The sequence below is a fragment of the Bufo gargarizans genome, chromosome 1 (genome assembly GCF_014858855.1).
Source record: "Bufo gargarizans isolate SCDJY-AF-19 chromosome 1, ASM1485885v1, whole genome shotgun sequence".
Lineage (NCBI taxonomy): Eukaryota > Metazoa > Chordata > Amphibia > Anura > Bufonidae > Bufo > Bufo gargarizans.
In genome coordinates this window covers 387,896,494-387,924,012 of record NC_058080.1, presented here as the reverse complement: position 1 = coordinate 387,924,012, position 27,519 = coordinate 387,896,494, and the positions used below count along the sequence as shown (strand labels likewise).

The following is a 27,519-nucleotide window of genomic DNA, read 5'->3' as shown; positions in this document are numbered from 1 at the left end:
GCAGTAGCTCTGGTACTGGAACTACATAGCTCCCTCTGTTGTTCAGTGGATGGAGCTGGTCAATGCAGAACATTCAATTTGGGAGCAGCACTGCAGTACCAGCTGTGTCCTACAGCACAATGGATGATGCCAAACAGCTCAGCAGATAGTGATGGCCTATCCGAAGGATAGGTCATCAACTTCTGTAAAGGGATGGACAACTCTTTAAGGAGTAGAAAAAAGTCAGAAACGTTCTTATAAAGGACACGTTTAATTTGATTTAATCCTGCCTTCAAACAACCTCCATGTTTACAACAGAAGGAAAAGGACAAGGTAGTCATCTGAAATAAGAGCCACAGAAAATACATTATCAACATTATTTATATATCTTTACATAGTCTCTATGTGATTTCAGCAATTTCTACAGGTATTCTCTTATTATCCACTGGGTCTGACATGAGATGGAATATACACCATGTAACCATTTTTCTGCCAGTTATTGTTTTTGGCAATAAAGACATACATGACCATATGTCTGCATCTTCAATTACTTTACAGGTGGACTGTAATAGATTTATTTTGTAATAATAATTCATTATTCTCAGCTTTTAGCAACACTCGGATGTAAAAAACCTCTTCCACGGGCCTATGACCAGCAAGGATCTGTATCATACCACAATTCTACAACAACGGTCAATCTGATGTTTTACACACAATGGACCTTGGACAACCACTAGTTGTCTTGCAAATTATTATGGCTGCATAGGAGGTCAAATGGCAGAAGACCTCTTTTAAAAGCTGTATTATCTAAAGTTCCTGAATTGTCAGAAACTATATTCTCCCTTGACGCCATCTTCACTGTGAACCAAAGTCTAAAACCTTGGCCATTTAGCTTGCAGACCTTCAGACGTCTTCTCCAAACGCTGTTTGGGCAATCGACAGAAAAGTCCTTTCTGTTTCTCATTAAGGGTCACCTATGACTTTTCCTCTTCACTCATTCACAGCTTCTTCTGTACTTGTGTTCTGCGCCTCTGGCTCCCATAGAAAGAACTCGTGAAGCAAAGTGTTAACAGTTTCTGGACACTCCAGCATGACCATGTGACTACCCTCTTCGATGATCTTGAGGAAGCTGACTAGAAGGATCTGGAGGAGTGAATAAATAATACCATGTTATGACAACTAAAACACAAAATTATCCAAGAGAGCCATACATTGCTGAGAGTGGATGACCTCTGCAATACAACTGAGAAAAAGAATCAGACTAGCAAATTTCTGTCTGACGCTTCAAAAACAGTTGTTTCAGTCAGATACCCAAAAAATCTTTCATCTATGACTAGGTAAGGTATGTAGCACCAACTCATAAAAAAAAAAAAAAAAAATTATTATATGGATCAGTTATGTATTATATGGTACTGTGCAGTATCAAAAAGGTGGCACAAAGATTGTCAAGATATTGCAATTCAGTGAAGCAGATTTTCTAATCCTATAGATCAGGCATCTCAAACTGCGTCCCTCCAGCTGTTTCAAAACTACAACTCCCACAATGCCCTGCTGTAGGCTGATACCTGTAGGCTGTCCGGGCATGCTGGGAGTTGTAGTTCTGCAACAGCTGGAGGGCCGCAGTTTGAGATCCCTGCTATAGATGATGTAAACTTAGACCGGTTGTCTAGATTTGCACCAAATTTATCATAGTGACTTATGCTGGATGATAAATATGGCGCAGGGATAGACACTTCTGTCTAACTCTATATTGACTAATGGTGGGCTTACTTTGGAACAGAATTTTACCTTGGAATGGTGGCACAAATTAGTTAAACTCCTTTTACATATTCTTTCCTATAAGCCACACCCCCTTTTTGGACCAGGAGCAGAAAGTTTCTCTAAACCTCAATGCTCAAAACTACGCAACATTTTTATGCAATTTATACCACAAGCCATGTGCTCCCTACATTAGTAAATGTGGGCCAGTGTTCTTATTCTTTAAAGGTACTTCTACTTATGGCCACTAGATGTCTCTATATTTGCAGGCTGAATACCATGAAATGTTGCAATACTTAGCTTGTTAAACATGCTGATGTGGTCAGCATTTCTAATTTGGAAACTCTCAGCAATTTTCACTACACCAATTGCGAATGGATGGCTAAGTCATACCTGACAGACCTTGAAGGGGTTGTCCGGGTTCAGAGCTGAACCCGGACATATCTCCATTTTTGCCATGCGCGATTTAGTGCAGGGAAAGGGAGCGCATCGGAGCATGAGATGCTCCGATGCTAGCCTCAGGGGGGGCTGCCTGGGTGAAAATAAGGGTATGTCCGGGTTCAGCTCTGAACCCGGACAACCCCTTTAAATGTGAAATACATTCAATGGTTTCATTAAACAGATTTTCCAGGTTCACAAGATTGATGGCCTATCTATCCCATTCACGTGAACAGGACAATGAGACAATACCCTGTGCAGCCAATGCTAAGTAGAGAGCATGCAGTGAAATCAAGCGATGTAGCCCCTTCAAACAGATAAACGTTGGGGGTGTAAAGGGTCAAATCCCACCAATCAGATATTGATGGGCTATAATGAGGATAGGCCATCAATATTGTAAACCCAGAAATCCCTTTGATCCTCTTTATTAACAGAATTATCTAAAGATAAAGAAGACCTAACCAGATATCTAAGGGTGCATTCACACGACTGTATAAATGGATCCGCATCTGTTCCGCAAAACATGACCATGTGCTGTCCGCATTTGTTGTTCTGTGGACAAGAATAGGCATTCTCTATATAGCGCAGGCCATGTACAGTCCGCAAATTGACAAGAATAGGACACGTTCAATTTTTTGGCTGAACGGAAGTGCAGATCCGGAAGTGCAGCACATTCCGGCCCCATTGAAAATGAATAGGTCCGCACCTGTATCGTAAAATTGCGGAACGGAAGCGGACCCATTTTGTGGACGTGTGAATGGACCCTAGGAAAGACATTTCTGATCTGACAGCTATGTAGCTTCAGATTTTGGTAATCTTAGTCCATTATACTATATCTGTCACACATGGGTTTGCTGTGGCTTTTCATAGGCAAGACATCCAAACTTATGGCATTCCTTCCAAGTGTGAATTAGTTTACCTCTGCCATCCTTTGGTCCTCGTCGAGTGGAACAAATTTGTCATGCATGCCATGCACCAGCAGGACTGGGACGGTTAATTCCGCATGGTAAACCTCATCTCCCTCCGGCCAGTACTGTCCGCTCATCATGGCTCTTAGTACAAAGGATGACACATTGAAGGCATTACCCTCTCGTAAGAGCTGTTTCTCTTTGGCACCTTGTCGAGCAAAGCCGGCCCTATCATGAGAGAGAGAATTCATTCTTGTATTCATTAAAGTATTTAGTCTTTTTTTGCATGAGAATTTTCAGTTTCATCAAGATGGCATTTTCCAAAAACAATATACGGTACTCATTTTACAGTGGCCCAGATTTACTAATCCTATAAATGGCTTAAACAGACTTTCCACACTGCACCAGAATTATCACATGGGCTCAGGCTGAATGATATATGTGGTGTAGGGACAGAAACTTTTTAAAACTTTTCGTTGGCATACTTTCAGATAGAATTTTACACCAGAAATGTGGTGCCGCCACCTCGACATAACTTTGGCGGATCCACTGACAACGCAAGGGCTTATTAGGACCGGCGTCTAAAACGCTGGCCTTATTAAATGACCCCCTCTGTACAAAGCTAGTCCTGCTTGTGTGTGAAAAACGGACACAACTGAATCCAGTCTATGCAAAGCTTTGTGAGCTAAACAGCCCGGACTGCAGACATCAGTAGGCGGATTGGCTATAGACCCTACAGGGAAATCACCAGGTGGGCCTATGTCCAGGGGACCACCAGCCAGGTACATAACATAGAAGAATCAGGTACTTATGCACTTGGCCAGTGGCCGCAGGTGCCCTTCTTTATCACTGTCCTCATAATTGAGATACAGTTAAATACTGTGGCAGGGGTGGCAGTATTTTGTGCTGCACTAAAGTATTGAATATAGATTTTTTTTCCAGGGCCAGAATGGAAGCTGTAGCACATGCATAGGTTTAAAGCAAAGGAAATACTGATACATGTGCTATTATAGTTGGTCATTCAGATGCCTCTGTCATTGTCTGTATTCAGTTTTTTGTTTTTTTTTGCTGAAGCTGAAGAATGCAGGAATATACACATTCACACTTCTGTCTATGATATTTAAGAACATCTACATTGCAAGTACCTGAAGATAAAGATTATCCAGTATGGCAAGGAGCTAAGCAAATCAGAGGTAGTAGAAGGTTGTAAATGATAAAAGTGAACTCACTTGAGGAAGCTCCACGCAAGGCAAGGAGACAGACAGTGCAACACACACGTGGGCATGTTGAAGATAGAGCAGAGGCTTGGTTCCAGAGCTGTAGGACCACCACCATTAATCATGACCACCTTGTGGACCAAATCAGGGAACTCATGGGCCAAGAATGTGCAAAAGGAGACTCTGTAGACAAAAAACAATAGGAAAGAAAAAAGTATTGAATGCAATGAAATGTATGTAAATCACATAACACCAGTGGCATAAGGGAAACATAGTATAAAAATACTGTAGTAATACACTACAATGGTAGAAAACACATGCTTATCATGTGCATCATGGCAGTAAATAAATTGACTGATCCCTTTCACATCTTTAGGCTTGTTTTCCTTTCTTTTGGATACATGCCCATTCTCTACCCATGATTCATTCTCATTACTCTATATGAGTAGTATACAACAAACAAGAATCAACTATCACAGATGTACAGTACACCATGTCATCATTCCATTGGCACTGTACAATAACTGTAAAATACAACATTATTAGTAATGGGCAATACCATGTGGCTGCCACTGTTTTTAAAGAGGACCTGTCACCACCCCTGACATGCCTGTTTTAATAGTGTCATGCATTCCCCAAGTAATAACAATTCTGGAACATCTAGTCTTATGTCTGTATGTTGTGCCATTCCTTTATTATGTCTACTAGAAGTTATAAATGAATTGCTAGCAGTCTGCAGTAAGGGGACAGAGGGGTGGTAATAAGTTGGGGGGGGTGTACCTGAACAGTCTGAAAATGGCAGCACTGATTGGATAGAGTGAGTCTGCAAATGTACACCCCCCCCCCCCCACCCCACCCCAACTGGTTACCACCCCTCTGTACCCTTACTGCAGACTGCTAGCAATTCATTCATAACTTCTAGTAGAAATAATAAAGGAATGGCACAACGTAGAGCCATAAGACTAGATGTTCCAGAATTGTTATTACATGGGGAATGCATATAGCTATTAAATCAGACATGTCAGGAGCGGCGAATGGTCCTCTTTAATGACCAAGATAATTTAAGGGTACATCACTGAAGGTCAATTTACGCTGCAGATTTTTCTTCAGCAGTGTGTGATTTGCTAAAATTGTATCCACTTAGCAGGTACTAATAAAATGCAGATTACAGCATGCAAATCCCTGGTTGCAAGTCTGCAATATGTTGGTACCCTTAGCCTTAAAGGGCATCTGTCAGCAGATATGTACCAATGACACTGGCTGGCCTTTTGCATGTGGGCTTGACAGCTGAAGACATCTGTGTTGTCCCATGTTCATTTGTGTCTGCTTTGCTGAAAAAAAATATGTTTTAATATATGCAAATGAGCCTCTAGAAGCATTGGGGGTGTTGATGTTAATCCTAGAGGCTCTGCTCTCTCTGGAACTGTCACACCCTCTTGGATTGACAGGGCCAGGCAATGAAACATCAGCACACCTGACCTTGACTTCTCCTAAAGTAAATCAAAGTAAGAACATGGGACCAACACAGATGCATTCAGTGGCCAAGCGCACATGCAACAGGTCTGTCAGTTTCATAGGTACAGATGCCCTTAACCCCGGCAGGGTTTTTTGTTTTTGCGTTTTCATTTTTCACTCCCAGGGACATAACTTTTTTATTTTTCAGTTCACATAGAGCCGTATGAGGACTTGTTTTTTGAGGGACAAGTTGTAATTTCTAATGCCATCAATTATTATTGAATACAATGTAGTGGGGAGCTGGAAATACATTTCAAAAGGGGTGAAATTGGAAAAAAAAAAACGCAATTCCGGCACAGTTTTATGGGTTTTGTTTTTAAGGTATTCCCTATTTGTAAAACTGACCTGTTATTTTCAATTTCCGGGTCAGTACGATTACGGCGATACCACATTTGTATAGTTTTTCTTGTGTTTTAATACTGAAAAAAAAACTTCAAAGATCACCATATTCTGACCCCTATACCGTTTTTGTAGTTATGGAGTATGGAGCTGTGTGGGGGCTCATTTTTTGCGTGGCGATCTGTACTTTTCATTGATACCATTTTAGGGTGGGTATGACTTTATGATCAAAACAGCAAATCGTCCATTTTTACTTTTCTTTCCATTTCGCCATTTGCCGTATGGGATAAATCTTTTTATATTTTAATAATATGGGAACTTTTGCATGTAGCGATATCCATGATATTTTTTTTATTGTTTATGTATTTTTTTATAGTGAGGAAAGTGGGGTGATTTGATTTTTTATAACATTTTATTTTTATATTTTAAAAAATATTTTTTTTCGCACTTTTTATAGTTCCCATAGGGAACTTTAACAACCAATCATCATATTGCATCTCTCATAGACCCCAAAGGATTAGCATTGGAGTCTGAGGATTACATTATGTTCCTATGGAGCCCTGCCACAGGCAGGGTCCCCATAGGAACCTATGTGCGGCAGCCTCAGATCATTCAGGAGGAACAAGACTGCCGCACTCACCATCCAGCCCCCCAATCTCTGCTAGGGAGAGTTGGTACACACCCATAAGTGAGCTATTCTGGATTTTTGCACTCCCAGATGCCGTGATTACGTTTAATCACGGAATCTAAGGGGTTAGCCTGGCACTCCCAGGCTATGAGCTGTGCGCTGCGATTGGCCAGCGCTGCAGCAAGGGACAACCCTAATACAAAAACGCCGCCCAGTACAACAGAGGGAGATGCAGACACCAGAGCCTATACCGGGCGAACGGAGCGGCGTCCAGACATACTAGTAAGTGCAGGGGGACCCCTGGGCGCCGCTCTGCCCACTGATATAGTTAGTTTTTAGTTATTAAAATGGTGAAAGGTCCTCTTTAAGTCATGCCCCCTGCCCCACGAAGACACAAAGCCTCAACTGACGAAGTACAGTGGATGATTCTTTTTGGCTTATTTTCCTTATAAATAACAAACAGCAAACAGCCACAATAGTAAATGCTAAAGCCACAACAATTAATCAGCGCCATTATGGTTTTTGCATGAAAAGTACACTTATTTCTTACCCCAAAGTAGTTTCTAATTGTGTTTGGCATTAAACACCATTTATTCTGATATCTAAGGTCCCTTTCACACGGGGCGAGAATTCCGTGCGGGTGCACCTGCACTGAATCCGGACCCATTCACTTCAGATGAGCAGTGATTTTCACGCATCACTTGTGCGTTGCGTGAAAATCACAGCATGTTCTATATTCTGCGTTTTTCACGCAACACGGGCCCCATAGAAATGAGTGCAGGATGCAATGCGATTTTCACGCATGGTTGCTAGGAGATGATGTTACTAAATTGATAAAAGTCAATTTCCTGTATTATTTTCCCATCTTCATTCAGCAGGACCTGCGCTGACATCACCGCGCTCAGATTACGTCATCAAACGTCCTTTTGCAGATCCTGAAAGAAGAAGAAAGACGATGCCGGCTGCGCGAAGAAGAGGATGAGGTGAGTTAATTTTTTTATTTTTTAACCCCTCAAGCCACATTTTAGTAAGCATTCTGTATTAAGAATGCTATTATTTTCCTTTATAACCATGTTATAAGGGAAAATGAAAAAATGAACAGAACACCTAACCCAAACCCGAACTTCAGTGAAGAAGTCCGGGTTCGGATCTGGGTACCGCAATCAGTTTTTTCTTACGCGCGTGCAAAACGCATTGCACTCGTGCGGAAAAAACAGAGCAATGCAACACAATCGCAGTCAAAACTGAATGCAATTGCGTAGGCACTCTCATGTTTTTCCCTGATCGCAGACGCAATGCATCCGGACCTAATCCAGACAAGCTCGTCTGCAAGGGGCCTAACTTGCCCTATTGACTTTGAGACTGATTCCGTCACAACTATTACTATAGATAAAGATTAATGGGGGAGGTATATTTTTTATGATTCTTTTTTTTTTTTTTACTATTTTCCTACAACATATGTGAAAACACTTTTGTAAGACATGATTACTACAGTATATATTTTACACCACCCACTGTGTAATGCCTAATTCACCTGTGGAGGCGCTGCAGCAAAACTGAACACCTACTCCAAGTTCCCCACATTTTATAGTTGATTGCTAGGCGATCCAGCAGGTTTACACACCTTGTCATTAGCTTATTATAAAGAGATACTTCTAACCAGTGCGGATCCATGTGGGAAATATCTGTAAAGGGAATGTGTCATCCGAAAATGTCCTATTGTTTAAATCAATGGTCTAATTGGCTTAGTTGTCCATAGCAACCAATCAGATTCCACCTTTCAATGAAAGGTGGAATCTGATTGGTTGCTATGAGGAACTAAGCCAGTTCTATTTTACACCAGTTTGATAATCCACCCCACAAGTTTTTATGTTCATCATGTTTTTTTCAAAAACATTGGTGATGTTTTCATTTTCCATGTCACTACCTATATTTAATGAACCTAAAGTCCTGCAGTTTTCGCACTGGCCACGAAGCCTAATAATCAGCGCCACTTTTTTGGTCTGTACAGATGACTTTACTGCACTTATCTGCTTATTATTACAGACAGGATTAGAATGATGGATATCATCTATATAGATAACAAGATCTACCATTCAAAGTAGATGATATCACAGTTTATCTCCTCCCTCCTGACCTCTGCACAGGTCACAGAGCATGCCTAGAAAACTCTCCCATAGACGTCAATGAGGTCCCCCCCTGTCCATTGTGTCTATGGTCCATGGTGGCTGCAGCCACCAGTCTCTAAATTATGTTAAGAACAGCACAGGCAAGATGACTGCCCCATAATAATCTTCAAAAAAGGATTAGGAAAAAAGGATATGTATAGCTATCAGGTTTTAACTGACACATTCCCCAAACTGTGACTGAAAATAATAGATGTGCTTGGCCTAGTTAGCAGAGGTGTGCTAGATCTAGCAGCAGGGAGCTATGGAGGTCATTTACGATAGCTCTATGCCAGTTTTCTGGTGTACAAAAGTTGCACATTGTGTTATAAGTGCCATTTAGCTTTTTCCGACACTCTTTTCACTTTTCAAAAAAGTGGGGAGGGTGTGGATGGGAAGAGGTGGACCATGGGTGGACCTCCACAGCTGACACATTTCATAACATGTGCTCCAGCAACTGGCTCATATTACACCAGAGATCTATTACAGCTGGAGTAAATGTCAGTTCTGAGACACGGACAACAGGAGATGCAACAAATTTAAGGCGTGTGCCTTTAGTTGGATCTTCCTCTGGCAGGGTTTTTACTAAGAATGGCGAGTGAAATGCCAGTCTTAGCAAAGAAAACCCTATGTATCTGAAAAGGCAGAATTGATTAAAAAAAAAAAAAAATCCTACTGGGTGTCATGATTCTTCATGCAACCGTGTTTCCGATGGAAGTAGCTTAGAAAACTAAGTGATATCAAAAGACAGTGTGCTGTCAGTAAGAACCCAAATTATAGTGGAATAACATACGGTATGTTTTGCAAAAAAAATTAAATCTAAGCATGTATTTTTGTTTATTAACTTACCCATACGAATGTCCCACCAAGATATTTCGTTTCTTGCCGTAGCGCTTGAACACACATCTCATGTCCTCAGCAAGGGCATAAAAGGTGTAAGCAGCACCTATTTGTGGAGCTGCACTTGAGCCATGCCCCACCAAATCTGGTGCTACAACTTCATACCCAAGTTTTGAGAAAAAATCCAGTTGTTCTTTCCAAATGTCAAGAGAACCTCCAACACCATGAATGAAGAACAGGACTACATCAGAATGGGTGCCTTTGCAGCTAGTAACACGCCTTTGACTGTCAACCTGCAGAACTTTTTTCGGCTTACGTTTTTTGCGCCTCCCAGGTGGTAAATCACTCTCCTTTCCTCCAGCACTCTCATTACCTGTGCTGGTATAATCTGAAAGCTCGACTTCCAATGTACCTGCAGGTTCAGTATTCCCATTGCGGCAATGCAAGATTTCAGAACGAAGAGTGGCACCAAGATTTTCTATCACAAGCTGTCCATTGCGATAGACAGTTATTCGACGCTTGCAGTGGATCAGTCCTCGGCCTGAATTTTTCACATCCTCTATTTCCTCGCCTTCCTCTCCACCTCCAGATCGAGAAGGCAGTATGTGTCGTATTCTTAAAATTCGGCCTGGCTTCACCTCGAGAAAATCGAAGCCATCGCTGGTTTCTGAAGTGTCCGAAGGACCCACAGAATTTGGGGTTTTGCCTGTCAGGCAGTACATTATCCGTTCTGCTATGCTGGTCAACATGGTGTGTCCTAAAATCAAAAAAGGAAGTCATTAGCAGGGAACTAGGGAGCTCTTCTAGTGACAATCACAGGATTTGGAATTGTATAAGACACAATATTTGTTTCTGGAACAGCAAGGATCTTAATATTTAATTTCATAATACAAATTATTAGGAAAATAACGTGGTTAGAACTGCTGCCTGGTTACAGCTGGGGTATTCAAAATTTGACCAATGACAAAAACTGTATGTTTTCCCTGTGTTTGTGTGGTTTACTCTAGATATTCTAGTTTCATACTAGACTTTAAAAAAAACCTACTGGTGGGTTAGCTGGCTTTCTAGGAGACTGTCCCTAGTATATGTTCATGTCTAAGAGTAAAATTAGAATATGAGGGACTGACTTAAAAATAAGAACTAGAAGAGCATCCACCATCTGTGTGACTATAGAGGAACTACTCATGACGTAACAATAAAGTGAGGGTCCTCTTTTTTTTACTCACAACCATTTTGATGACATCTACCTGACCATTCCAGAAAAAAACAGTCTACAGAGGGACTGCACGGGACATTCAGTTGTAGTTGTTGTAGAGGGTGGACAGATCAAGTTGTGTCTGACATATAGGGGTCATTTATTAAACAGAAATACGCCTAAATTAGGTGGATTTCTGGCACAGATTGCGGTGAAAAGATTGAGACTTCTCCCCGCTCACGTCAGGTCTAAAAAGTTGGCATGGCGTGGGCGGGGAAGGGGATGGGTCGATAGTCATGTCTCATTTACAATTTTCTACACCTGTTTTAGGCGTAGAAAATGTTCTAAGTGTAAGACAGCTAGGAACCCGTCTTACATTTAGAAGCGGCGGTGGATCTGCTGAAGTTATGTAGAGGCCTGCACCCTTTCATAACTCCGGCAGGTATAGGGCTTATTAAGACCGGTGTCTAAAATGCCAGTCTTAATAAATGTGCCCCAAAGTGTTTTCCTTTACAGATGTGAGAGCTTTGGCAATTATGGTGGGTTGTGAGTATACAAAAGTTTTAGGGATTTGCATAGAAATGAATGTCCTACCAATGTCAGACTAGGGACGGTTCACATCATATTGGAAGACTGCTATCTGTAAACATACCTTGGTGCAATCTTTCACAATCATTGTAATGATCTGTTAGTATGTAAATCCAGTGACATGTAACTATAATTTGTTAGTAGGAAAAAAGGAAAGCTTCAGCATCCAGTAAACATTCAAAAAGCCATATTTTATTTAAATTCCATAAAATCCACCCAATCCATTATGTTACATGAGGCTTACTTAACTTCGTACATGTTTCAGGCATATACTCCCCTTAGGCATTCCCTAACATGATGGACTTTGGATGTTTTAGTTTTCTACTAGATGCTGGGGCTTTCTTTTCTTTATGTTACCATACAAATTAGTGCATATGGATTACAGACAAGTGAGCTGGATTACTGTTTGATTTAAGAATTGTTAGTGATTTGGCCGGAAAAGCCTACTGTTATAGTTATGCATTTACTATTACCAACATAAACCTGAAGACTTATGATTTATAACAAAATATATACTGGTATACTGTATATTTAAAGAAAATACTCCTTCTTGATATTTGCAAGAATGGGCACACTTTTTTAATATTGGCATGGCTAAGATATGCCTTCACTGTGGTATAAGTTAGGGTCCCACTGATGAAACTCCCACCAAACATCAGAATGAATAAGCTGAAATACAACTTAAAGGACAACAAATTTAGACATTTATAGTATATGCACAGGATGGAGAGAACCATGCATGCAACCTCTACATTCCTGATGGTGCCCCAGAGGTGAAATCCACACCTATCGGACATTAATGGCATATCTTGAGGACATGCCATAAAAATCCAGATAGCACAACCCCTTTAAGCAATATGGCTTCTTTTTTCCCCAATATCCAGGGAACTACAATAAATAGAGCCGTGTTGCAGTTCTCTACATAGGTTGTGGCCATAGGACTCCCTGTGCACATTATTATTTTTTGAAAACTCTCAATAAAATTGAATTTACAAGACTCCCTGTGCAGAGGAAAAGCCGAAGAGACCTTTGTCCATTCATTCTTAGGAATGGTGGGGGTCACAGTCCAGTGTATGGCCTGCTACATTTCTGAGATGGTTGGTCTGATCTGCCTATTTGTAGTTGACTAGACCAAACACTTGTCCAGAACAGAACCAGTATTCAAAGCATTTTATTTTGTTCTCTTGCTTTTAAAGTGCACACATGTTCCACAGCGCTTTACAGATATTATCATCACTGACTGTCCCAAATGCTGCTCATAATCTAAATTCTCTATCACCATGTCTTTGGGAGGAAACTCACTCAAGGACAATCCACTCCATATAGATATTATGGCTGGATTCGGACTCAAGACCCTAGTGCTGAAAGGCACCAGTACTAACCTCTGGACCGTGTTTCCCAAATAGTAGTTAAAAGTTTAGCCTACTTCAAGAACAAGCAGCATTATTCAAACATGTTTTGGAAGTGACTTCTTATACTTGTGTGTACATTCTGATTCACTTTGTACATATGGGGATTCCATATTTGTCTTAAAATGCTCTGCCAGACAAATGAATGTGACCAACTATAGAAATATACAAGATGTTTCTTGGTTATATACTGGACATACTATATACCACCTGCATCATAAGTTTTCATTTAGTGGAGATCTTCAATGACACTGTAACAAGGTGACACTTAAGGTGTATGAATCTTTTACCACCCCCACAATACACAATGTTCAGACTTTTCTCATTTGCAATTTAAATCCATCTAGAATCAGACTGCAGTTCTGGCAGATACAATAATTTCACTCCCAGCTTCTCATATTCCAAGAAATATCTCCCAGAAAATGTTACAATCTCAGCTACTTGTAACATGTGAAATCATTTCAACAGATCAACATTATTGTGTTAACTATTTACCTTGACAAATTTTTATTGTCATTTAGACCATTCTGTGGTATCACTAAGCTCACTTACTTATATTGTTTGCAAATGTAGGTGATGACAATATTAAAGGGGTTGTCCGAGTTATGAAAAAAAATAAAAATATAGCACTGTAAATCTGATGGTCAGCAATATATAACTAAGCTAAGCATGTTTTCGGCAAATAAATATCTATTTTCTAATTTCCCTGGTTCTTTTCTGGCCCTTTGTTTACCTGCAATAAAAACAATCTCTGCCCCTCCCCCTGCTCTGCTAACTGAGTGAATACAAGAGCTGCCCTGAGTGACATGTCTGCCTGCTGGGAGACTCTGCAGCATGTTGTATGTGTAGGACTACAAGTCCCAGCTGTATAATGGCACTGCTAAGGGAGTGGATACAAGAGCTGCCCTGAGTGACATGTCTGCCTGCTGGGAGACTCTGCAGCATGTTGTATGTGTAGGACTACAAGTCCCAGCTGTATAATGACACTGCTAAGGGAGTGGATACAAGTGCTGCCCTGAGTGCTGGGAGACTCTGCAGCATGTTGTATGTGTAGGACTACAAGTCCCAGCTGTATAATGACACTGCTAAGGGAGTGGATACAAGAGCTGCCCTGAGTGACATGTCTGCCTGCTGGGAGACTCTGCAGCATGTTGTATGTGTAGAACTACAAGTCCCAGCTGTATAATGACACTGCTAAGGGAGTGAATACAAGTGCTGCCCTGAGTGACATGTCTGCCTGCTGGGAGACTCAGCAGCATGTTGTATGTGTAGAACTACAAGTCCCACCTGTATAATGACACTGCTGATACACACAGGATCTTCCCCCTACCTGTTCTTGTGCAATGCTCTGCAGAACTCTTCTGTCAGCTCTTATGCCCAGCATTTGTCTCCTCACTGCCTGCAGCTACTCAGTAAAGCCTTCAGCCCTGAGTCTGTGCAGCTGAAGGGGTTAAGAATCCAGGAAGATCAGACTACGGTGAAGGGGGCGTGACCAGAACAGTGACATCTAGTGTACAGGAAAGAATAGAGAAACTAACTTCCAGTCCACACAGCAGATGCTCTGAGATCCAGAGTCTCAGGGGACACATGATATAACTGCCAAAAATAAAGGAGGCTAAAAATGCATAAATAAATTGATATGCAACTTTGTCAAACAGTTATGTATACCAGCTCACTTACAAAACGGGGTGGCAACATTTGTTAGGAGAAGTGCCTCTTTCAACGTAGAATGGTAAAGTTGATCTAGTCCTCGTAGGTGACCACTGTTCTCCCAAACTCATTTCTACGTTCCCTTTTTGTGACGAGGAGTGTGTTCAACTTAAAGGGGTTATGGGAAATTAAAGTTACACATAATGCCGATTTGTGTTTTTATCGCTATAAAAGTATATTTACTGTATTTACTAAAATAATTGTCTATCCTTCCCTACATAGGTCACAAGTAGTCTGTCACTAGGTTTATGCCCCTCTACTTAAGGGTGGCAAGGATCCTGATTCAGATACAGGGTCACTTACTTTTCCTGCTCAGTCATTTTGCTATAATCAGAGATGAGCAGCTTCACTGGGAGCCAAGAGCTGGAGTCCACTCAATGCAATACACACACTTGGTCATCCTTGTGACCTTGTGTGTGAAGCAGGGCCTCTATCACCAGTTTATACTGTCCTCACATGGTGGATCATAAACCTTGTGACACATTCCCTTCAGAGTACATCCACATGAGACAGATACTCTGCTGATCTGCCACCATTAATTTGCGTAGAGCAAATCCACAGCATTTTATAGTGCCAGCAAAGGGGATGAGAATTTTAGAAATCTCTTTAAATGCTGCGAAGAAAAATATGCAACGTAAACTGAAAAAAAAAAAACATGAAATCTACACTGCATGAGTTTAAATATGTACCATGTCACTTTCATGCTGAAGATTTCCAGCACAGATTTCCCCCCTCGAAATGCAGAGCAAATCTGCAGCAGAAATTCCGATACAGGAAATCCACCCAGGGTGGTCATACCCTAAAGAAGAACAGATAATCCCTCCACCCAACCTCAACACATATTAATCTAGCCCTAAACCAATTCCGATATTAATCCGGATGGTACTTTTTAAGGAAATAGAGAATATCACCCATGGGAAGCAGAAGCCACCGTCTTATGGACACATTTTAATCATTCATTTCTATGGGAAAAAGTCAATTTATGTTTGCTTATATATTCGATTTCAAGCTAACCAGATGAATTGTTTGCCTGTTTTTTTTTTATTTTGGCTTGAATTCATTTAACACTTAGCAGAATGCAACTCTTTATATAATTCCTGCCAAGTAAAATAAAAAGTAACACATGTGGAAGGATGCTGACAGAGAAAGGTGTTGCCATAGTGACAGGATGCAGTAGCTATGGTTACAGTTTCCATTATGTAAGGACCACTTGGTCTAAACTGTTCGTGACCTACTTTATATTAGTATCAAACACAGTTTAACTCTTTAACTCTAATTAAATAGTATAAAAGGCATTCTATTATAAGTTATAATACTAGCAGAATATACCAAGAAGATGCAGAGTTGATGTCAGAGAGCTGAGACCCTCACCGATCGCTAGAACGAGGAGAGAGAAGTGATTACATCTCTTTCTATTGAGTCCATCTCCTGCAGCAAGAAGTGAATGCCCTACAGTATGTGTGCGCTTCTTTCTCCTTGTTCTAGCAATTGGTGGGGGTCTCAGCACTCAGATCCCTACTGATAAAAACCTATGATCTGTCAAAGCTTAAATTCTCTTCCTTATAGCAAATTCCTATGAGTGAAAAAGATTGATCTCAATAGCCTGGAGGGGGAATTAATATAACGTGGATGTCACAGCACAGTGTGGTAAATACACTCCACACTGAACACAGAAGGGAAGGGAAAAGGTATTAGGCCTGGAACCTAGGGAAAGGGAAATGGTCACACCTAGATAGTCCCTACGCTGACCACGGACTGCTATAAGTATGAACATACCTTGATGGTAGGAATGTTCATACGCAGGAACCTAAGCCCAATCTCACCCTAACAGGGCCCTGCAGAGAGTGTCAGGACACGGATGGCCTATTCCTTCCCAGATGAAGGAATAGGAGACCCCTCAGGCCTAATATCAGGAGGTAGGGGAAAACAACCAACAACAAAGAAGATTCACTTAACTTCCAGAAGTATGCGGACGAGAAGGAACTTAGAGAGAACCAACACCAGGACTTCCACAAACAAGGATCTATCAACCGCATAGCATGATGGGTGAGGCAAGACTAAATAGAGGAGAAGGAATAACCACTTAAGCTACATCTGAGAGGTGTGGTCATCCCCAGCAACCACACGGAAAGTGAAACTAAAGAGGCTGTCAATCACGTGCAGCCAGTCTCCTCGATCTTCTAGTCCCCTTCACGGGCGGGACCGTGACAGTGGAGCAGAAAATCAGAAAAAGTGATTGCCCCAGACATTTGATACACCAAAATAAAACTAAGGTTGAAGGCCTTGTGCGGCTTAGGAGCTAACCCCAACCTAACCTGTGCCCCAATATAAATTTAAAAAAATACTACAGTTCACTGCCAGAGTCCTTTGACTATAATGGGATCCAGCAGGTATTTGGCTAGTTTCCAACATGAACACTGTTTTTGGCCAGACAAAAACCGGTGCATGCAGTTTCTTACAGTCATAAACAGTGGGATCCTGGACTACGCTCATACTTTGAGAGTGCTATTTTCCGCATATGGGGGATGGCACCCCTGGACATTGCCTGGTTTTAGTTGTGTCTCACCAGTTATACTGGAGGTTACCTGTTACTTTCTCACATAGTGAATACAGTACATTCTGTGCAGTGTCAGGCAGCATATATAATGTATTGTGTGATAGTTAAATGGCGACAGGCTTCATTACCAAGTATAGTTACATCAGTGACTTGCCCTGAATCAACATGGCACGTTTGATGGGCCCTCGCTATATTGACTTTTTGGGATTTCTGGAGAGCTACCTACTTTTCTATCAGACAAAATTGCTACCATCTGATAAATAGCCACCCCTTTCCACTCCATCTGAGCCAAACATGCACCATTATAGAGGATTTGAGAGTGACAGTGATGAGTGGCCAGATCTTCAGTAATCTAGTACCTATAACTTGTCATTTCATTACACTCAAAGACATCCAGACACCTATTTCAACTACTTAATACAACGACTTGGTAGAGAATTCCATAGTCTCGCTGCTCCTACAGTACAGAATCCCCTTATATGTTGACATACAAATTTTCTTTCTTCTAGACATAGAAGGTGACATCTTGTTGGGTTACAGCCCTATGCTGACCTTTGATAATTCCATATATAGTGATTCGGTCACTTCTAAGTGGTTTTCACTCCATACTCCCTAACTCCAATTTTGACAGTCTATTGGGACACTGCAATCCACTCAATAATTTGGGTTGACAGGATAACTGTGTGTCAAAAATGAGCAGTCATATCAAGAATGAACCAAAGAAATGCAGATCAGTCACTTTTCATATAGGACTTTTTCACAGAACATACAACTCTTTTCATACATTCTTTAATGGGTTTTGAAGGGAATGTATCTCTGGTATTTTACAAATTAAACCCAGATACTGATAAATAATCTTGTTTTCTAGTCTGTATTTAAATTCTGATTGGGAAGGGGGGGTGCTTCATTCTTTTTTCTGAAGATGATTAAGGGAGCTGCCATCTTGCCTGATCTGCAGTTAACAGCATTCAGAGATATGCTTTAAAGCAGCCATATGGACCATAAGCACCTGTGATCTGGAGATAATTCACTGACTTGAGTTTTGTAGACATGCTCTGTGACCTGTGCGGAACCTATTATGCGGGAGAGGGGGAACTCTGACCATCAACCATAATGCACACTTGTTGAGCCTGACATTTTCTAAGCAGCATTTTCTACACTCCTCAACATTGAAATTGTAACACCAAAAAGGACAAGCTGTAAGATAACGCAAATCGAAGAAGTAGCATGTGGAAGGTGTATAAATGAAACCTCAAATACCAGATCAAGTAATGTGGGATGATTGTGCGATGCCTCCTGTTCATCAATGTGCCAGTTATCGCCAATTGTTGTAACCTGAGAGGGAAAGAATCCATGAACCGAGATGTCTGCACTGTTCCAAACCTCTGATTACAAGAATGGCGCCTAGAAATCCATTCTGTACTGCAAGTTAAATTGGACATCACCTCCCAAACTTAGGATGACAGCGTGTACACAAACCATCAAAAGGCGTTTGCACAAAATTGGACTATGAGCCAGACCTCCAGCTACGGCTCTCAAAGGCTATCATGGTGCACAGCTAGATGGCAATGAAGGCTGGAATGGAGGTCCATCCTCTTCAGCGATGATTCCTGCTTTTGTCTTGGACGCAATGATAGCCAGAGATTGGTCTGGAGACCACGTGGGCAATGCCATGAAAAGACCTTCACAAGGGAAGGTCACACGAGTCCTAATGTACAATAGCCACGCCTCTAGAGTCTTCATTTCAGGTACACTATCAGCTCGGTGTTACAATGATTTAGTCGTGGAACCAGTGGTATGGCCATTTCTCTAAAGTGTACCAGAAACTGTTATTCAACAGGACAGCGCAGGCTGCATATTGCTTGTGTTACTGTGACCAGCCAGTGGCCTAAACGTGCTACCGCGGCCTGTAGCGTCTCTTGACTTGTCTCCCATTGAGCGCATCTGGGATGTCATTGTTCGGCATTTGCAAAGAGAGCAACCAGCAGCAGATTTTGATGATTTGCGTGCCCAAGGGCATTCAGAATGGCAGAACATTTCTCAGTAATAACCTCATTGATAGCATACCAAGACATGTGTGTGTATTTCTACATGTGGCTCTCATACTTGATACTGAATAAATCAAAATGTTTTCAATATTTTGCTTCCATTTTTATCATTTGCATATCATTAACATGTCTAGTGATCCTGTGATTTCCATAATTCCACATCCCTTCCTTCTTGGTGTTGCAATTTCAATGTTCAGGAGTGTAGTTTATAAAAACTGTTGTCATTCATGTTGCGATTGAGTGGGTTGCACTGGATGTGATGATGACTCACTTACATAGACATCTTTGCTCCTAGACATAGCTCTGACCTACTTACTGAAAAAGAGGTTATGCAGTCAAACTGAAAGGATTGCAAAGCAAATAAACATAATTTAATACATACCTCCCAACTTCGATAAAATGCAGACGGACAACAAATATTTTTACATTAAGCCACACCTCTAACCCCACCCAATTCTTATCCATACACACCCAATCCCATCCAGTCCCCTTTGTATTACCACACAGAAATAGTACCTCTTTGTGCCCACCACACAGTAAGGATGCCCCACACAGTGTAGGTGCCCACAAACTGTACTGATGCTTCTTTATTCCCCCTCAACAGTAATGATGTCTCCTTAGTGCCCCCCCAGGCTATGATGCTCCTTTAGTGTCCCCACACAGTATGATGCACCTTTAGTGCCCCCTTAATTTCTTATCATGCAGTATAATACCCCTTTAGTGCCCTCATGTAGTATCATGTCTCCTTAGTGTCTCCTCCCTCTTTATTATGCCCTTAGTGCCCCCATGCAGTATGATGCTCCCTTAGACCCTTCCCACTTTTTGTTATGTCTCCTTAGTGCCCCTTATGAAGTAGTATGCCCCCATAGTTACCAACATAGTGCTCCTGAAGTAATACACCCCCTTAGTGCCCCTCGTGTAGTATGATTCTCCTTTAGAGATTGCCAATAATCACCATTAGAGTAACCAAAGAGTCCTTTATTGAAAACCTCCCCGGAAGAAGCCCAAATTGGTGAAACGGCGTTGGGAGGAGGTGGCCACAGAGTTGGTGCGCTGCTTGATGGTATTATATGGATTGATATTTATATTGCTAGGACCTTTATCGCTATACATTCGGTGTTATTACGTTTTGATATTGGGATTTACCTTTTGGTTTTCTCTAGTGCCGTTCTAGTGATTTCTGTGTCAGGCTTATATACCTTATTTCCATTTTTACCACCTTTGGTGCCCTGGCTCTGTGGCTCCCTCCTATTTATCTTCTCCTGTATTGATCTATCCGCTGCTAATTTTAGTACTATTTTACTATCGTCTATGTGTTATTATTGTGTCTTCAATAAAGGACTCTTTTGTTACTCTAATGGTGATTATTGACAATTTTTTTGGTGGGGTGTGTGCAACAAGCTTTTTTTGCTTCAATCTAGATTGTTGTGAATGCTCGATAAAATATATTTTGGTGTCTCCTTTAGAGATTGCCCATACTGTATTATACCCCCCTGGTGCCCCTCATGAAGTGTTATGCCACTTAGAGCCTCCAAATCTAATACTTACCTGGCCCCATTTCCTGCATGAAAAGAGATCACCAGTGACTGAAGGCCTCTTCCAGTGTGTGCTGTTTGCGGCCTGTAGCAGGCGCAATGACATCATTACATCGCCCTGCCCCAGGCCACTAACAGCAGTGGTTGCAAGGGGTATGCTCTAACAGGGAGTCGAGGGCTCCCTGCTTCACCACTGTGTTCCACTGTATTTGCACAGTTGTAAGTGAGTGTGTCTTATCTATTTTATCTTAAGCTTTGTAGTCAATACTGTGTGTATGGCATATACTGTAAACTAAATGAAGTCCTGCCTTTCGTTCAATCTTTGGTCAGATGATATCACATGCTGTCCAGGGTTAAGGCCTCTTTCACACTGGCGTGCGCAAAATGCGGTCCACTATGCAGGAGCACAGTCCGTGGGGCAGCTGCAGTGGATCGCGGACCCATTCACTTGAATGGGTCCGCAATCCGGCCGTTCCGCAAAAAGATAGGACATGTTCTATCTTTTTGCGGAACAGAAGTACGGGACTAAAACCCCACGGAAGCACTCCATAGTGGTTCCGTGGTTCCGTTCCGCATCTCCGGATTTGCGGACCCATTCAAGTGTATTATTTCTGGTATTTGGCTGAAAACATATCACTCATGCCTCAGTACTGGACCACTATAAAATATTCATAACAATATTGCAGCATTTCAGGGGGGAACGCCATACATATTAGGCCGCTTTCACACTGTCAGTGTTTGGTCAATGTTTTATCAGTGATTGTGAGACACACAGAGATAAGGTACAATGGAAAGATGTGCACCCGTTCTGTATATTTGGCTCACACTGATGTAAACCACTGACCAAAGCAGCCTTATATAAGTTTCTATCAGCTTTGCACACAATTCACACTCCTGTATGGTTATCATCTGCACATGGTAACCCTATCATCACCTTTTGACTTATTAACCTGCTATCAGAGATGAGCGAATTTCTTAAAAGTTTGATTAGACTGAGTTGCCGAATTTCACCCAAAAATTTGTAGCGGGTGCAATGACAGGGAGCTGCGATAGCGCCAACCCTGTCATTGTACCCCTTAGATGCCGCATTCATACATGATCGTGGCATCTGAATGTCAAACCTACTGCCTCCATTTGCTTGCGACCGGCCGGCTGCCTCCATCTTGCTTGAAGATTTCAGCCGAAATCCTGTGCGGCGCGAGATTACGTCATCACGCCGGCTGGAGTACTGATGTATGATGTAATCTCGCGCCGTATGGGATTTCGGCCAAGATCTTCAAGCAAGATGGAGGCTGGCGGCCAGTCGCGAGCAAATGGAGGAGGTAAGTTTGAATTTTTTAGTTTTTTATACTATTTCAGGTAAATCGATTCGCTGACACGAAGCACGAGGAAATCCGGCTTCTAGGCGAATCGAATTTATCCTGAAATTCGGATCGAATTCCACTTTGTGGGATTCGATTCACTCATCTCTACCTGCCTTACTAAAGGCCTGTAACATAATTGCATAATACAGAAGTCCAGTCCTCCTGCAGAGCATTCCCTCATGGCCCGCACCACAGCATTAGGCCTCTTTCACACGACCGTTTTTTTTTCCGTTTTGCGGGCCGTTTTTTGCGGTCCGTATACGGTCCGTATACGGAACCATTCATTTCAATGGTTCCGCAAAAAAAACGGAATGTACTCCGTGTGCATTCCGTTTCCGTATTTCCGTTTTTCCGTTCCGTTTAAAGATAGAACATGTCCTATATTTGGCCGCAAATCACGTTCCGTGGCTCCATTAAAGTCTATGGGTCCGCAAAAAAACGGAATGCATACGGAAATGCATCCGTATGTCTTCCGTATCCGTTCCGTTTTTTGCGGAACCATCTATTGAAAAAGTTATGCCCAGCCCAATTTTTTATATGAAATTACTGTATACTGTATTTGCCATACGGAAAAACGGAACGGAACAACGGAACGGAAACGGAACCACAACGGAAGCAAAAAACGGAACAACGGATCCGTGAAAAACGGACCGCAAAACACTGAAATGGACATACTGTCGTGTGAAAGAGGCCTAACAGTGCAGTTTTCACGGTCTTTCCTTCCTAGCCAACTATTCCTGCACTGGCCTGCACAACATCATGCCCAGATCGCTGCATTTGCTTTCCTATATGCAAGGGCATATTAATGCTTTTCATTACCAAATCTATCCTTGCTAGACATGCTTACTTATATAAAACCAACAAATGTGTCCCTGGTGTACTTGGACGAAGCCTGCTGAGTGGCACCATCGTTTTCTTTCTCCTCACTAATGTATTGCTGAAATGCACTTCTGTGGCTAGCATGTTAAATGGCTGCAGTCCATTTACTCCATAAATGATGCGTCTTGTAGTCCACCATAGGGTTAATGATCCTAAGTGGAGTTCCTAAGAGTCTGCCTATGTTTTCTTATACAAGTGGATAGCATTAGCATTCATATACACGTTAATAGTAGAAAATGAATTGACCAATTTTTTTAATTATTAATAGCACGTGTAAATTTGGTATTGGAGATTAATTTTTACCAATATAAATCATAATAAACACAGGCTTTTTTTATGGCTTTTGTTTTACTAATGTGTCATCTGCGCCAAAAATATGTCTTATTTTGACATAAGAGGGGGGGTGGCTTAGCAGAAAAGGGGTGTGGCCTAAAATGCATCTTTCTGCCCCAAAATTGCGCCATAATTCTGTCTGAAAGTAGGCCAACCAATAGTTGGTACAGAGTCAGAAAAAAGTGTCTATCCCGGCATCAGATTTATCATCCAGCCTGAGCCCCTGAGATAAATCTGGTGCAGGTCTAGACAGCCGGTCTAAGTTTATGCCATCTATAGGATTAGTAAATCTGGGCCACCGTGTCTTACCACTAGTGTTTTCTTTCTGGCATTTTTCCCCTTTAGAGAAGGTGATGGCAATATGGTTAAAAAAAACAAAAAAAAAACAAAAAAAATACAGGAATAAAATGCCACCTAATAAAGAAAAATGGTAGTATAATTTTTTTTAAAAAAAAAATGCATTTCATATTTCCTATAGACCTTAAGCAAACATCTGAAGATTGCGTTTTTGCACAAAAAAACCTACGTGTTTATAAAACCTGCTGCGTATACTTCTCTGTTACCTCTTTCCAGATAAGTAGGTCAGGGCTGAATGTGCCATATAGATATATATATATATATATATATACTGTACATATGAATCATCAGAGTCTGCAGCAATAGCAGCCAGCATTCAAAATGAGTCTGTAAATCACAACACAACCATGTGCAACATGCTGCAGAGAAGCTGCCAAGGATAACAGGGAGTGATAGTCTGCAGGGAGGGAAAGTTAAAACCTTTTCTTATGGAAAAGCAATATGGTCTGTGTCTGTATGCTGCATAACTGTACACATCTAGAAACCATTGATCTCAATATTTTCTAGCCTAATGATGAAGAGCAAAATGAAGCAACCCCTTTAATTCAGCTGGTTACTAATGATACCAGTATAGTGATAACAGTACCATGAATACCAATAAAGCCTTGACTACCAGACAATACCACCAGGGCCAGCAGAACGGAATACCCGTGTTCAGGTCTAGAGGCATTTGTTATTGCTGACAGTATCCTCCTGCTTGAGGAAAGGGTTAACACATGGCCATGATCCAGCGGATTCTTTCACCTTCTGAGCTAATAGAAAGATTTGGTCGGGGTTGCTTACCTCATTTATTGTCACGATTTTTGGTGCTTCGGAATTGGATTTGTTTGCAGACGAGGATCAGGGTGAACGATGGATAAAGAGAGAAAATCCTGCAGAGGCAATCTGCTCCTGAGGCTAATTCTCTTATCCTGCGCCCAACGCCTGCGTCTACAGCCACACCGTGGCCCGGGCAGCTGAATGCAGCATGGATACTTGCTTGTTGTTTCCCATCTAAGCTTTCCTACCTCCTCTGAAGATGTAAACCCTCTACTGCCCTCCGCCCCCCCCCACATGCTGTTGCCATACAGAATCTCACTGTATCCCTCCTTAGAGGTGTGTGCGCAGGCCAGCACGCAGGATGAGGCTCCTATCAGCAGCCATTGCAGGCAGGAGGCACCATCCAATCGCACAAGGAAAGCAGTGTAACTTAGTAACAGGGCTGCGTCCTGTCACTTCAATGGGAGGTGACAGTTAACCCTTTCTCTGCTACAGCAGGCGCATCCGTACCTCGAATTAAGAAGAGAACCATGTGCCCTGGAAATGAGTCTTTTGACTACGTAAAAGCGTGATGATCCAGTTGTAAATACGTGTTCAAAAGTGTTACTGTAACCTGCAATATCATATTGCTTTATGTGGGGCTAAGCATCCGCGTGATTATTCTGCTTCTGCTGAGCAGACATAAATAGCTGCTATCTGCATTAGGCCTCATGCACACGACCGTTGTGTGTTTTGCGGTCTGAAAATCGCGAATCCGCAAAACACGGATGGCCTTCGGGTGCGTTCCGCAATTTGCGGAACAGCACGGACATCCTTTAATATAACTGCCGGACAAGAATAGGACAGGTTATATTTTTTTGGCGGGGCCACGGAACTGGAGCAACGGATGCGGGCAGCACACGGAAGTGCTGTCCGCATCTTTTGCGGCCCCATAGGAAGTGAATGGGTCCGCATCCGAGACGCCAAAACTGCGGCTCGGATGCGGACCAAAACAACGGCCGTGTGCATGAGGCCTTATGGACATAGTAACATAAGACGTTAACGTCCGTGCTCAAATCTAGAAAAGGTGGTCAGTGATGCCTCCGTGAAGATGTTCATGAAGGATCTGTGTGTCCGTTTTTTTGCTTTCTGTGTGTTATTCGTGTTTCGCGGACACTGTGCAGCTGGAAGAAAGACGAGACAGAGGGGATATGATAGAAACTTTTAAATACATAAAGGGAATCAACAAGGTAAAAGAGGAGAGAATATTTAAAAGAAGAAAAACTGCTGGCCACTGATGTCCCCACTGATCTCGGCTATCTCCAGCAGTCCCACCGAGTAGAAAGGAGCGTCGGACATGTATGTTTCAGCTGCTCCATTCAGACAGAGAACACGGGCCCCTGTGTTAGTGAGAAATGGGACCCTTGCCAATCAGACACTTAGGCCTCTTTCACACGGCCATAGTGCTCCTGTGGCCGTGTGCATTCCACATCACGGAGATGCGGTGTGGAACGGAACGGAAGCACGGAACAGAAGCACAACAGAGTGCTTCTGTGGTGTTCCGTTCAGCAAAAAAATAGAACTTGTTCTATCTTTTTGCGGAATTGGACGTATTGCGGACCCCTTTTAAGTGAATGGGTCTACAATCCGCATGCGGCTGCCCCACGGTTGGTACCTGTGCATTGCAGACCGCAATTTGCGTTCTCAGCACGGGCACGGCCAGCACACGGTTGTGTGCAAGAGGCTTTATCCTGTGGATGGGGGATAAGTTGTTGTCATGAGACAACCCCTTTAAACTAATATAGCTAATACTTTTTATAAAAAGGACAATATGGGTGATTTAGCAAAACTGGTGTGAAGGAAAACTGTCTTAGAGTTGCCCACAGCAACCAATCAGATTCTATCTTTAATTTCCAAAGGAGCTCTGAAAAATAAAAGGTGGAATCTGATTGGTTGCTAGGGGCAACTAAGACAGTTTTCCTTCACACCAGTTTTGATAAATCTTCCCCCATGCTCTAAATTACTTACGATCTATCAAACGTGTTAAACACGTGGTGAATGTGTTGTTCACCATTAGCTTAATGGGACTTGTCAGAAATTAGCATCAGCGGAGGCAAAAGAAAATCCAATAGTACAATCCACACATGTATTGCTAGGTCTACACAACGACATTTGTAGCGCAACATTTTGTCGCACCAATGTCACGTGACAATTTTTCATAATGACAGTCTATGGTGTCGCACAGCGACATGCTGCGTTCGAAATGGATTTTTCGGCAACTGTCGCATCACAGTCGCAGCATGTCGCATGTCGCAGTGCGACACCATAGACCAGTGATGGCTAACCTCCGGCACTCCAGTTGTGGTGAAACTACGACTCCCAGCATGCTCCATTCATTTCTAAGGAGTTATGAGAACAGCCAAGCAAGTGTACTGTACATCTTGGGAGTTGTAGTTTTACCATCACTGCCATAGACTATCATTATAAAAATTGTTGCGCGAAATTGGTGCAACAAATGTTGCAGTGTAGTTGTGCTCTATCTGTCGCGCGACAAATGTCGTTGTGTAGACCTAGCCTAAGAGAGGTCAGGCAGAGCAATGAAAAGCCTACTGCTTTTTAGATTGAGGTCTAAACTGCACACAGCAAAAACAGCACAAAGTAACAGTCGAACGAAGCACACCACTTGAGGAACATGTCGTGTCAAAAAATATTTTAACAGACAGACCATGTGCACCAAGGCACATAGAAACATGTGTATACTCTTTTGCAGATATCTGATAAAGGCTACATTCACACAAAAGTATTTTGCTTCCGAGTCCGTTCCATTTGGCGGATTGGATGAGGACCCATTCATTTGAATAGGTCCGCAAAAAATGTGTACAGCACAATGTGTGCTGTCCACATCCGCAAGTCCGTTCCGAAGTCCCGCAAAAAATATAGAGCATGTCCCATTCTTGTCCGTTTTGCGGACAAGAATAGGCATTGTTACAATGGATCTGCAAAAAAACAGATGCAACAC

The 27,519-nt window shown here is 42.1% G+C and overlaps 1 protein-coding gene across 1 annotated transcript; it reads right to left on the bottom strand.

Annotated features, from left to right (window-relative positions):
* Positions 1–240: 240 nt before the first annotated feature.
* ABHD8 (abhydrolase domain containing 8) lies at positions 241–24,818 on the bottom strand. The gene is made up of 5 exons (XM_044285639.1): positions 24,546–24,818; positions 9,797–10,544; positions 4,313–4,483; positions 3,095–3,311; positions 241–1,122 (listed from the first exon to the last, which is right to left on the bottom strand). Exons 2-5 carry the CDS (start codon positions 10,534–10,536, stop codon positions 970–972), a joined length of 1,281 nt encoding a protein of 426 aa, XP_044141574.1. The 5' UTR covers positions 10,537–10,544; positions 24,546–24,818; the 3' UTR covers positions 241–969.
* Between the last annotated feature and the right edge of the window lie 2,701 nt (positions 24,819–27,519).

Coding starts and splice junctions, on each gene's coding strand:
- ABHD8 (XM_044285639.1), bottom strand. CDS start 10,536: ATGTTGACCAGCATAGCAGAACGGATAATGTACTGCCTGACAGGCAAA. Junction 4,484..9,796: donor TTGGTGGGACATTCGTATGG/GTAAGTTAATAA, acceptor TTTTGTCTACAG/AGTCTCCTTTTGCACATTCT. Junction 1,123..3,094: donor AGGACCAAAGGATGGCAGAG/GTAAACTAATTC, acceptor TCACTCCTCCAG/ATCCTTCTAGTCAGCTTCCT.